Below are 13,816 nucleotides of genomic sequence, written 5' to 3'. Positions count from 1 at the left end.
TAATCATAGACCCAATGTAACCAACATATCATCCAGTCAATATGAAAACAACTGCCATTCTGCTTACTCATGCAACAGATCCAAAGACAGGGGTAGGAATGACAATATGGAAGGTCACAAGGGCGGGAGGCGGGAAAATGAAATGACCATGCATGGAGCACCATGGGGGAAGAGGGAGCCAAGGGATGCAATCTATTCCACAAGGTCCTTTCTTCCAACCAAAAGACAGATATCAACAATTAAGCTCATAAACCTCCGATGGATAGCAACCTTAGGCATATCATCCCCATTATGGTCCCCATCATTAATATCATGCTTTATGACCACCACAGGGTCATGACTGGGAGGAAAGGGAGACTGATGACAAGGGGAGACACAATAAGCAGGTTTCTCATGATAATCATATTCACAATCCTGAGGTTATGAGGGGGAAGGAGGGATATGGATAGTTCTTCCTTTAGCATCATACCTAGGAGAGGAAAAGGGATCATCCATATGATAATGTGAAAACGACCAAGGTGAGGGCTCCTGGATAATGCAGTTATGCTATTGGGATCTTGGGGAAGGTCAAGAAAAACAAGGTCTTTGTCAGTGTCATCATCGGTGTCATAAATGGGGCCTGCCGCCTGGCATTTCCAATGAGCCTTCTTCATGTGTGGGAAAACCATGATCCTCCCTTTTGATGGTGTGATTGGGAATATCATCATGAGTAATGCCCTCGGGAAAAGGAGAATCAATTCGAACCTCATTTTCAATGTCCCTACCATAAATAGGGTTGCAGTCAAAATGATGGTTGCCCACATCCCAATTTCCCTCATTAATGCATAAGAAATCGGAAATGTCATCATCATAGGGTGCTACAATATTCATGCCTTCAAATACCCTTTCCTGAATGAAAGTCCCCACTTCATCATTTTGATCCTCATGGACTTTGATGGGGCTCTCATTCATGTCATGCACATTCTCAATCCTTAAATTTGCATCCTGAAGCCCCTCTATAGTGTTATGATTTTCTTTAGATGTGCTCCGTTCTTCCATATATTCCTCATTTTCATGATTTCCTTCCACATTCGAATTTTCTTCAAGGTTACCTTGATCATCTAATTGATTACATTGTGCGGGGCATCGCTACTGATTATAATATTTTTCATTGATTAGGTCAGTTAGAATATTAAAAGCAAAGGTTAGGCCGACAAAGTCAAAGAGACGACTAGGATCTTTGTCATAGGCACACATCATTACGCAAATTTGTTTTTGTGTTGACCTATGAAACCTGAGCATGAATTCCTTATCCGTGTTCTCCAATAATTCTTCATAAAACTCGACATATTTGTCCACATTCTTTTGTAGTTCTTGAAGGTCTTGATCATTCAGTTTTGTGAATGGAGAGCCAAGGGTATTTTCTCTTTGACCATAATCCATTTTTCATGATTTTGCGTATTAGGATCAAAATGGAGTCACCCGTGTGAATTAAAATGCCTTGATAGATGCTTGCTCAACCCTACAAGCATTAACTTTGAAGTTCAATTAAGAACTAGGGCTTCGTTCTTCCTATGGAGTTGCCAGAATGATTGTCAATGATGTCGTAAGGGAAATAAGGCACATGTCTCGTGTCCCTGGCAACAATGCCAAAAATGTTACTGCTGAAATTAGTAGGGATCCTAGGAGGGGATCCTATAGAGCAACTACTAGGTCAAGGGGAAATAATGGAGTGATAACCCACTCTCACCTCAGCTAAGGCTCCCTGCTTTTTACGGACTTTCACCGATGGGAGGAGACCCAATATAAGTGGGATCACAATAATGAGTATGTCAATGACAAGATAAAGGGTGATTCCCAAGGCGTATTCATCAAAGAGACTCAATTATATGGCTTTCTTGCTTGGAAAGCAAGGTGATAGGCTCTCTAGGAAGGGCTAGGAGGTTTCTCAAGGCTAGGGTTTGGGGATGTATCTTGTAAAGATGATTCCTAGGCCTAGAAATCCTTATGGAGAATTGGTCTTTATGTGATCTTTGTGAAATTGGAGTTATTAGGTTGCGGGACCACACAAGACCAAGTGGACCCAGAATTAGGTCAAGGATGTAGAATTGATTAACCAAAGAGGGGCTTGACCTAATTATGGAAGAGAAGAGGGTCAAAGGACAAATTTTCTTAGAGTAGAATGCAATGATCCAAATGAAGACACTAGCTAAGGGAAACCTAGGGCAAGAAACAATCCTTGAACTAGGGCTTGCTTTATTTCAAGATCCCACTGTCAAAATTTCTTGAAATTTGGAGGGCCTCTAGAGGAAACCCTAGTGTAGTAATGGACAAGAGATCAAAGTATTTTGATGGATAGAATGTGAGATAAGTGATGCCCTAGATGACCTATGGAGGTTAGGCCTAGAAAGAGAAGGAGAGGTGAGAGAAATGTGCATTGAAAATGACAACATATGGGAAGTACTATTGCCTTGTGCCTTGGGAGAGATGGAGTCAAAGAGAATTTATGGTTTGGAAGAGGTTTACCCGATCAAGGAGGTCTTCAAGCAACTTCGCATGGCATTAGGGCATGAGAGCAACTACTTGAGATCTTTATAATTCAATATGCAATAATTGATGATTTCAACAAAATAATCTCTAGGAACATTCACCCATTCATACATAGCCCATTCAATGATGCAACACTACAAACGATCAAAATCCCCACAATTTCGCATAAGAAAGCAGTAAATTTCGGACTTGTAGAGCAAAAATCCCAACAACATTCATGTGACAAAGTAAATAACAAGAATACACCTAAAAAAGTTACTTGTACAAATGAGTATATCCCATCACCATATTATGCAATAATGAAGCTCCAAGGCAAGAGAAATAGATCACATCAAAATTCATCCATAACATCCAAACTCGTCCTCCAAAAGGGAATGTGAAATTCTCATGAGGTACTAAATTCCAATCCAAGTGATGATGATGAAAATGAATCACCTCACTTGTATTTATACAATCACTAACGAGTTCAATTTGCCTAATTTGGCCTAATTGAGCCTCGAATAATAAAATGATGTGCAATAATAACATCCCTTGGTGACAAGCCCACCAAGATAGCTCAATGACATCCCTTGATGCATCATCCTCATCCAAAAAGGTGGAACACGAGCAATCAATGAGTGGTGTTGGGAATCCATGAAGTACTTCTTTGCTATGGTGGAGGCCCATGGCTCTCAATGCTCACCCTACAAGTGCCAATGTGGCCCTCTGGAGGGCTAGGACCCGGTATTGGGAGACCAAGCCCCAAATGGAGACCCATCCTCTATCCTGCATAAGATAAGATCCAATGCATCCCCTTGCCCTCCAATACAAAAAATCATTAGAATAATCAAGTAAAAGAGCTTACAAGTCATGGAATCAATGGGGCACTTCATGGTGGCATGCCCTTCCATAGTCGGTTTTGGCATGTAGAAGTGTCTCCAAGCTTAATGATGGGTTAATCAAGGACCCTAGTAAATGGTTTCAACCTTTAAAGGGAGTGACATTTCCATGGTACATCCTTTAAGTGGTAGGTGGCAAATGATATGGCAATGGAACAGAGTGGGGATCAGGGGAATCCTCCAGACCACATGTCATGGTACAAAGGTAGCTATAATAAGGGAAGCCCACACCTGGGTACATGAGTGTAGGATGGAGCAAATCGTGGCACATGAGTTACCCCGACTTTTGTTTTTCCACCCTTCTTCATATTCTTTTTTCCTTTGATTGATTTTTCTTCATAACTGCTAGGGGAACCAGGGGATGAGAGCATGTTGTGTAATATATAACAGTGGATACCCCCTTAAGGTAGGGCAGTTCATCGCCCACCAGAGGTTGGGACAATCATGGGTTCCTTAATGATGGAGGGGGGCTCATTTAGGCCCATAGGAACCAGGGTGATGGCCATGGATAAAGCGGTAAAGCTCATGTCTGGCTTTTGCCCACGTGCTAAATTCGTATGTCTCAACCGTATTCTTCATTTTGTGGTACATTTCTTGTTGAGAGTGACCAAATTATGTTTTTTCTTTTCTTTTTCGCTGCATCAACCTTCGGGCATCATTCCAGGTCTGACCCAAGGTGTGGACAAGGGGAGGGGAAGGCTAACCCTATATGGACCCAGTGGACACATGTGGACCCGAATGGGGAAAGAGATGAATGGGGTTAAAATGAGTGGAAGGGGGTTGATGTACATAGTGTCGGGAAAGCGGGATTACGTAACCAAAGTTGGGATTTCCCATGTAGTGCCAACCCTAAAGCTAATGACCAATAAAGGAGATCCAACAGGACTAGGATACAAGGCTAACCACGAAATCAGGCAGTGGAGACAAGAGTACAAACTTAGCCCACTCTCTTTGAATCCCCCCCACCAATCCATGCCCAAAATTGCCCATGACAAGTAAGAAAAGTTACTCAATTATACCAATGAAAAGCCATACCTTTGGGGTCAAGCGGCCCATCTTCAAACATACAATCATAACAAGTGGACGAGGGACCACATGGCTGGCTCAGGTGGCAGAGATAATGGCACATCGATCCATCTGGTAGCTACAAGGGGCTACCGATTGAGGACCATCTAGGAGAAATTTTTCTCCTATATACACTACCCAGTTGTGGCCATTGATGAATTTGGACGAAAATCTCCCTCTTTCCCCTTGCTTGGTTGTTGAATCTGCTATTCACTTTCCTTTTTAGAGTGAGAAAATCTGCTTGTAGCAACTGCCAATTGCAATAGGAAATTTGGATTTCTAAACTAAAAGCCCTCTAAGAGAAATTTCCCTCTGTGTGTGCACTTTCTCTTCCACCCGGCGTTGATTCTGTTGTTGCAAACTATGACAAAACCCTTCTGTGCCCAAACAAGGAATTTGCTCAACGAAAATATGAGCTACAACTGCCCTTTTGCTTGTTGGAATCAGCTGAACTGGCAAGCAATTTTTTTTTGTCAACCTGCACTAAAAAATCGAATTGCTCAAGCAATCTGCACTGCCTGGCTAGGCACTATGCAATCCCCATAAATTTGTCCTATTGCTCCCTCTGAATAGTGAATTTTTGCTTATGCTTTTGAGCTTCCTCGTCTGATCAAATCACTCTGATACCATGTGAAAATTTCACCATTGAAATTCTATTGCAGCAACTGGAATTAATTCTTCTAACTGTAAGTTGATTTAGCAGTTTATTGCTACGACAACAACGAATTAATCACACCACAATCTTCACAAATAAAAGCATTGCGGAAGATAAACTAGAAACTGAGAAAATATTGGTACACACATACAAAAATTATGACACAGTTATTTTGGACTAAAGTTCCCTGAAAAACCCAACTTGGGAAAACGGTGTAGCAGTTGAGGGTTTTTATTATTAAGTAGTGAGAAAATTTTGAGTACGATAAATATCGCTAAACTAGTGAATCTATTTAAGAGGAATACTGACAAAAATTATTTGAGGGAAATTATCCTCTCTTCGACCAATCCTGACACTTATTGCCCCTGAAAAGTTGGCTATCCAACCACCTTGCATCACCGTAGTGCAGTTCCTCAAATGCTTTGCCTAAATCAGCTGCCAATCTAGTTGTCCTGCCTGCTACTGACTGGGTAGACACTTCTTTGGCCCTCTGGAAATGAAAATGTCTTCCTCTTCAGCTGGATCGAATTGCCTTCTTGAGGTTTTGCACAACCTCCTGGAGAAAATCCCGGCCTCCTCTTTCTGACTCTCCAGAACTGGAAAAATTGCTTCGGACTCACTGTCCCTGCCCCCCTCTGTCTCTGCTTCCCTTCTTTGGCTTGAACTCTTCCGGTTGCTACTCTATGGAAAGTTGAACTGCTCAAGGAAATCAATCTCTTGTGCCTCAAGTGTGTTCCTCCGTCTACCCATCGACTTCTTATAATCTCTAGTTGGGACTCCAACGACCAACATTAAATCTTAGTCAATGGCTGAGATTATTTCACAGTCGATCCATGTGAGTTTCTAGATGATTCACACTTTTCTCAATTAATACTGATTAATTAATCCCTTTGCCTAAGTTTAGACTTAGGAAATATTTAAAAGTAGGCTAATAATCTAATCGAGACACTTCTAGGTGGAATTTCCAGAAATTATTTTTGCATTATGAAGAACTCCTTTGTTTTAGCCTCTCCACAAAGTTTCGAGATTAGAACACCTCCGATGCTACAAAAACTAACAATAGATACATTAGAAATCATGACTTAATTGATATGGTAGAATTTAGATTCTTTCCTTGCATATGAAAACTAGGCTTTTAAATGAAATGATATCCATCTCATAAAACGCTTGACTATAACATCTCTAGGGTTTTGCAACTAACTCTCTAGTATGCTTATAGAATTTGCAATTCTTAAATCACAGATCTTGAAGACTTTGAAGAATTTAGGGTTTGTAAACCCTAGCAAAGGTTTGAGTTAGAACAGCCTAGGAACAAAAACCCTAGCTAATCCTTTCCACTGTAAAAAGAAAACCTAGCTCTTGAGAATGGCAGGAATGACATCATGCTGATGTGCGCACAAGGTTGATGAAACGGTCCAAGATTAAGAGGGAGCTTACTGTCCTCAAAGAGATAAGTATTCTACACCTCCTTTCTTTAATTATTATTGTTACTATTTTGTCTATGCACTTTGCCTTTTGTTCTTTCATAGTCTTCTAATAAAGGTTGCAGGTCAAGACAATATCTATCTAAGCTTGACTAATAAAGGAAGAATTGGAAATACATGGAAAAGTACAAAGACAAGAAGAAAGTAGTTTGAAGTATGCATCAAAGAAGTCAAATAGATGGCAGCATGAAAAACAAGGTTTAATAAAAGAAGTTCACCTACCTCAGCGAGAAAGAGGGAGCTCTAATTGGTTCGATTTAGGAACACATTGATTGGGTTGACAGTGCGGATACTGATAGAGATACCACTGATGGTTGGAAGCTAATATGATTTCTTGGAAGAGCATGAAGCATAACTCTGTTGCAATACAAAGGAAGAAGATGTAAAGGCTTGTACAATCAAATGTGAAGAAGTTTGGCCCCGCAAAATGTTGTGATGGACTATTTGATGCCGTATTGGATTCGATACGAATATTGTTAGGAAAAACAGGGAGATTGAAACTCGTTATGATGTGATGCAGATAGGAGCAGAGAAGCTACTACAAATCTCCATAAAGGAACATGTAATCGATGAATTGATGAAGTTCCTTTTCATGGAAAATGATGAGTATTTTTGAGACAAGCTTAGGCTTGTGGATATCTCCTTCCTGGTTGAGAGGAAGCGAGGGTGGACACCATATTCTCCATGTGTCATATACTATGGCCAGGACTAACAACCATAAGCCTAGTAAAGAACACAAGTAGGGAGAATGGGGGATTGGATAAGCATTTGGGATTGATATTCTTTGAGGATTTGTACTTTGACCAAGACTAACCATTGTAAGGCAAGTACATTAATCCAAGATAAGAATAGTCCCAAGGACCAACATTTCTTGGTGTCAAGTATTGTGACAGTGCATTAGGAAATGGTCCTGTGAGGACATACCTGGTGAAGGGTGGGGTATGTTCCTAGAGAGGTGGTGGTGGAGAGATAGAGGTTGTTAGTCAAGGGCTTGCTATTTTGACAATGTTGGCTATGATGATGTAAATGATCATTGATGCTTATCAATCTGGATCCTTTCTTATATGAATATTTCAACTTGAGAGTATCCTGTTGAGTCATTATGAATACCTCCCTAGTTAAGAGGGAGTGTTGAAAATGTAACTAGTGCCGGTCTTCATAATGTAATGTAAAACAATCATTAATATATTTATTATATTCATCATTATTCTTATTTTTGGTCAAAGCATGTTCTTCACGTTTATAGAGTCAAAAAAAGTAATTTTTTTTATTATGAGTCAAAGAGAAAATGTATTTGAGTCAAGTCTCATTTGGACTTTCGAAAGAAAAGAAAAAGAATTTTAATATTGAGTCAAAGCCCTCCAAAGTTGTCAAGTTGGCCTGGACTTCCAAGAGCCACTTATTTGACCTCCTGGACAGCTATATATTAGAGGCAAGTTCGACCCTATTGGAGCTCATCATTTGACCATCATGAATACATCTGAAACCAATGAAGAAGAGGAGTCAAAGCAAGTCAAGAGAGAGAAGAACGAAATCAAAGCAAGAAGAATATTCCAAGTTTGACCGAATCTTTGACCTAGTGATAGCTCACACGTGTGGATTGTAATTTCTGTGGAAGAGGCTGAATTTTATGTGACTACTGCAGGTCTGAAATTTCAGGAAGATGACAGATTTGGACAGTTTGACCATCATTGACTTTGACTAGAGTTGACTAGTTTTGGAGGTGACTTGGAGGAGGGTTGAACTTGACATTTTGGTGGTTGTTTTGGGTCTTGGTCTTGGTCTTGGATATCTCATTTTGATCTGATTCCATAAGAGGAGGATTGTTGGGTTTTCCCCCTTGTCGGGTTTTGCCCTGGCTTGGAGCCTAATTTTTGTGTCTCTTGCTTCTTTATGTTATATATATTTTCCTGTAAGATTGAATAAGTGTATAATTGCTTGATGAAGAAGATATAACAAGTAATAAGAAAATTGATAACTTTCACAAGCAATTATCAAGACAGAGAAATCAAGCCTATTCTATCCTATACTAGGTTTTTCAACACTGCTCACAGATCTGAAGCACAATGCTTACAACCGATGTTTTGTACTGACTCTGGAGTGTTTTGCTCAGTTTCCTAAGAAATGAAACTACATCCAGAGTCCAGACTGATTTGAAAACTAATTACAGCCCCAGCTGTTGATATACAGTATCTGGGGGGCTAACTCAGTTACATTCCAGTCTCTCTGCTTCATGATAGAGTGTCAAAGCTCCCTGCTATGATTCATTTGAGGCGGTAACTATCAATTCAATCATGGAAGTATGCGTTACAATTGTTGCCAAGTCCAGCTTGACCCTGGAAATACATACTACAGCTGTTATCATGCTTAAGTAAGCTTGGATATGCTTACTAAAACAAATGTGATGCACCAATCAGCATTATATATGCATGCCGAAATAAAAGCCTCTACTTCTCTTGCCGTTTTACGAGCTCAAGGTTGGAAAGAAATATCTCACCTTCTTGTTTTCATGAGAAGTCTTGATGATATACATACCTCGACACCTTGCGAAACTTGCTCCATTGCTGAGGTGGTATCCAACTGTGCTCAATCTTCATTGGTTGAGTAAGAGTACTTTGGTTTTGGCTTCTGTGTGTTTGCACTTTCTTTAGAGGGCCTCAACTCACCATTGGCTTTCCCTCTAGGAGAATGGAACCTATGATTTCCCTTGTTACAGTGTATGCAAGGATGAAGGTCCCAACAGTTGGACACAATGTTGTCCTTTTCCACAACGAGAACAACTAAGGAAAGACTTAAAGAAAGGCTCTGCATACCTTATTGTTTGTCTTTCTCGCTTTTGTGTTTTCTTATTTGGTTTCCCAAGTGGCCGGACATTTTGAGGTGCATGATGCTTGCTGAATTTGTCCATCTCGGAGCTTGTACAAGGCTTTTGTAATGATTATGCACTGGCTGGAGCTTCTCCACCGGCTGAATGCACTCTTTGGAGCTGCTTCCTTGTACTTTCTTTCAGCTCCTTGCTGGGATGGTAAGCCCTTTCTTCAGATTGCTGCCTACTCTTCGGAGGTTCCTTACACTCCTCTTTAGTCCTCTGATTGATGGTCTCACATCCTCCTTTGTGCATGCTTTAGGGAAATGGAAGTGTAAAATCCTCTTTAGAAGTCTTGCCTTCATAAACTCCACCAAGGTACCCGGGGCTAGATTATTGAGGCCTTAATTCAACTTCAATAGGGTCTTTCTTGCCTTGGCTATCCTTGCCAAGCCCTTGGCCATTGTATCCCATCTTTTGTATTATCTTGGAGCCGAAGTCGTTCATATGCAATTCAAAGCTTCCAAATGAATAGAAAGTATATGGATGGGAATTGACACTGAAGTGGAAATGCTTACCTTGTTCCTTTTATCATTGTCCCAACATCCCTTGTAGTTGATTTCTTCCATTGAGCAGTATTGTTTTCTCCTTGCTGCAGTTTTTCCAATTTGGCTTGGAGTTTACCCAACAACTCCTTCTTGGGAGCCAAGTTTGTCTGCGACTTCTCCATGGCTTGTATGCACCTTGCTTTGACTTACTTCATGCTTTCACAAGTGAGATCGGCAACTTGAACACACCTTGTTTTTATATCATTACAAGTTTTTCTTTTTCTTTCATGGTGGAAAGAAACTTTCATATTGGTGCCTGGACTGCAAGCTTTTATTTTCTCTCTTCAATTTCACAATTTCTTGGAGTTGCTGTTGATTTTTCTTCAGCCAATTCTTGGATCTTGGACTTCCCCGCTTTAAGCTGGTTCTTTCTTTTTGCCTTTCCCATGATCTTTCTGCAATCAACTGTCGAGCTGTAACTTTGCACAACGCTTTTATTTGAAAACAGACTTCTCCAACAACACCTAGGAAAGAACTGCCCTGATAACAAAATGATCAGTCTGGGCAGCCTAAACGATCTGTCTTTTCAATTCCAGCAAGATTATCAGAGTATCACCGAGTGTCGCAAACATGGGATCTATTCTAAGAATGCCAGCCAAGGTGCAGAGATTAACATCAGCACAAGTCAGCTAAACATATTGTGATGATGCCCAGAACAGGGAATAGCAACTGTTACTGGCATGCCAAACAACAAAACCATGTTCCCCAACAAAGGGACTGAAAGAGGAAATCAGTTTGTTAAACCATCATTAATAAAATAACTGCAAACATTAGGTTCAACTCCATTGCCTTTCTTATTAGCCTACAGGTGTTTCACAATAGACACTGCACATTCCTGGATGTATGATCTTCTGAGAAAAAGGTAATCTCTACCAGGGTTTCTTCTTAATATGGCTTTAAAATGAATCGCCCCCACTCATAAACATTATTTGTATATCTTGTGCATTTCTTGATGAATGGCAACTGACCTCATAACAATTTTCCAGGTGGGTCTTTCTCGTGCCCGAAGGTTAGCGCAAGGTCAGTTCATCAGAATCCATACATTTGCAGCTTTTCCAGTGCAGGTTGATGGAGAACCATGGATTCAGCAGCCTTGTACGCTACGGATATCATATCATGGACAGGTCTATTTTTTAACCTACATTGACTCTCCTTTTTCTATTTGTTGTTAATGATCTCATCATCGGGGCTAAATTTCTTGTTGGAATGGATAAAGGCATTTATGCTGAAGAGAGTCTCCGAGGAGCCGTTGGGCCATGCCGCTGCAATCATGGTAGACGTACTTGAGAGTGCTGAATGCGGTGGAGTCATTAATCCCACGCAAAAGAGACATCTTCTCCAAGAAATGGCTCTCAATCTTGCATAGCCAGGGGAGGAGTCCAGTTGAAAATTTCAAGCTCACTTCTCTATTCATTTAATCCTATAAAGCGGACAATTACTTCTCGTGTATCTTCGGTTGGCCTCAACAGATTTGTCGGGAGCTGGAACTTTGGCCACAACGTGGTCAGGAAAGCCACTGCACTTTATAACTTATAATCGTGGGGCTAATCACTCGCAGGTTCATTCAATTCAGCATCGGTTCTGTTTGTACTGTATATCTTTTAATATCATAGTTTTTCGTAGGTATTACATATATATCTTCTGATCAACTTGGGATTTTCTCTTGAGTTTTCAGCCTCCTGATGAGCAAGTTTCGGGGCATTGAACACAAATGCCGTTTGCTGCTTCTCTTGTTTAGAAGCAAGGCCTCCAATATAGCAAGTTAATCCATTTAGCAGTGTAAATGATTAAAGATTTGCTTGACACTGATTGAAGAAAAGTTGCCCCCTAATTTCATGCATTTAAAAACCACATAAATATCTCTGTTTCAATTTCAATTCTGTTACAGACCACCGTACGAGAGACCGCTTCAAGACTCTTGGATGGCGACTCATGGCGAGGGATATGCGCCATGCAGAAAATGCACATATCCCAACGCCTTTATGTTTGCACCAATGGCGATGTCCCTCGATCCTTTTTAGGGCAACGTTTCTGGGATTTGTGCAATCACAAAGTTGTTGGGATAGGCACAGTCTAATTGTTCCATGTTTTTGTCTTTTAGGTCGGGGGGACAATTTTTCTGTGAAATTGTAATTTTTTATTTTATTTTATTTTAAATTGTTCAAATCCTGAAAAACCCTTGCACTCAAATTAGAAATAGTCTATAACGCAACTTTTTGAAAGCCTTTCTGGCGGATTTTTCCGGTCGAAATCTGGCAGGAATTTATTGGAATCGCAAGTTTGATAGCTAGTTTCTGCACAATGAAAGCATCCCAGGGTTTTTCAGGGTGCTGAATCCAAATATGCAGTTAAAAAACCATTTTAACTGCAAGAAATCAAGATTTGATCTCAATTTCTTCCGCCGGATTCCGTCACCGGAATCTTCAAAAAGTCGCGTTATAAACAACTCCCTCAAATTATATTATAGACTGCATAACTCAAACCTAACTCAAACCTGTAATTACAATAAATCTTTATTACATTTTGGAAAAAAATAAATTGGAAAGATTTAAAAACAAGAGAATAATTAAACTAAGATCCTTGGGATATGCACATTTAGTGCACCGGGCATATCACTCACCCTATTTTAAGGTAGCTGTGGTAAAGTCTCAGATGAATGTTGCAGAATTATTGATCCCGAATTGGTCAGAAATATAATTTACCAATGTCCAGAAAGGTGAATGTCAATTGCAAAACAAAATATTCAGAAAAGTGTATCAATGGCAAAACAAAATATCCAATTCTTTCTTTTGTTCCAAACAATATCCAAATCTCCCTTAAAAATACAATGGTGATACGATAAAAACGTATCGCTTTTTTCACCATTGCTGAAAAAGTAAAAAATCTTACAATCGTTTGAAAGTAAACACCATGTGGAGTGTATAATTATCAGTTTATTTTCAAACTATTTTATGCATTTATAGTAACAGTTTTTTCACTAATGCCGTACAACTAATGTTTGCATTTCCCGTTTTTATTTTATCGAAAGTAACAGGTTTTAACAACCGCCGTAGAACTTTTTCCAGGAACAGTTTTTAACTACCGCCGTAGAACTTATGTTGACATTATTGGCTACATTGCTCATTTTCTGAGTAATGCCTAAAAAGTGAATTTCGATAACGAAAGTAAAAAAATAAATAAATTAGAGAAATGGAAAACAGAGAAACCAATGCATGCTTATAACGCCCTGAACATGTGAGGAAATCACTGAACATACAAAAGCTGAGGTCAATTTGCACATTTGAGGGAATCACTGAGCATACAAAAACTGTTCATTTTCCATTGAAGGAATCACTAAGGACACAAAAACTGAGGTCATTTTCCAAACACTGAAAGGACCACTAAGCATACAAAAGCCTTTTGTCATTTTCTAACCATTGCTGAAAAAGGAAAGAAGGGATCACTGAACAAGGAAAGAGGGAAAACTCAGGTCATTTTTGCATAGTTGAGGGAATCACTGAACATACAAAAACTACTGAGGTTATTTTCCACCAAACATTGAAGGAATCACTAAGCATACAAAAGCTGAGGTCATTTTCCAACCATTGCTGAAAAAGGAAAGAGAAAACTTGGGCAACAATGTGAAAGTGATTTACTATGTAAAACATAGCATCATTGGATAGTCGAAAAAAAAAACTAATGCATATTAGTAATTTGCAGATTTCAGGGAATCATCTGATCTACAATAAAATAAAGATTATGTTCTAACTATAAACGAAGATTAATTTTTAACTGTGACTCAGAAGGACAGA

General features: G+C 39.7%; 1 protein-coding gene across 5 annotated transcripts in view; it reads left to right on the top strand.

The window, feature by feature from the left end:
* Nucleotides 1-11,917, top strand: part of LOC149262557 (diacylglycerol kinase 1-like) — a 79,610-nt gene extending 67,693 nt beyond the window's left edge. For 4 of the 5 annotated variants that reach the window (XM_089424913.1, XM_089424912.1, XM_089424906.1 and 1 more), the window contains 2 exons: nucleotides 11,012-11,149; nucleotides 11,242-11,917. In XM_089424913.1, coding sequence (XP_089281039.1) covers nucleotides 11,012-11,149; nucleotides 11,242-11,391 — 288 coding nt within the window. In that variant the 3' untranslated portion in view covers nucleotides 11,392-11,917. The remainder of the gene's footprint in view (nucleotides 1-11,011; nucleotides 11,150-11,241) is intronic. The other variant, XR_016259168.1, reaches the window with a different exon arrangement.
* The last annotated feature ends 1,899 nt before the right edge of the window (nucleotides 11,918-13,816 follow it).

This window comes from Pinus tabuliformis, chromosome 6, assembly GCF_031772625.1.
Source record: "Pinus tabuliformis cultivar Carrire ecotype Pingquan chromosome 6, CPIR1, whole genome shotgun sequence".
Classification (NCBI taxonomy): Eukaryota; Viridiplantae; Streptophyta; class Pinopsida; order Pinales; family Pinaceae; genus Pinus; species Pinus tabuliformis.
Note: the sequence above shows the minus strand (reverse complement) of the source record. Positions and strands in the feature narration are given on the sequence as shown.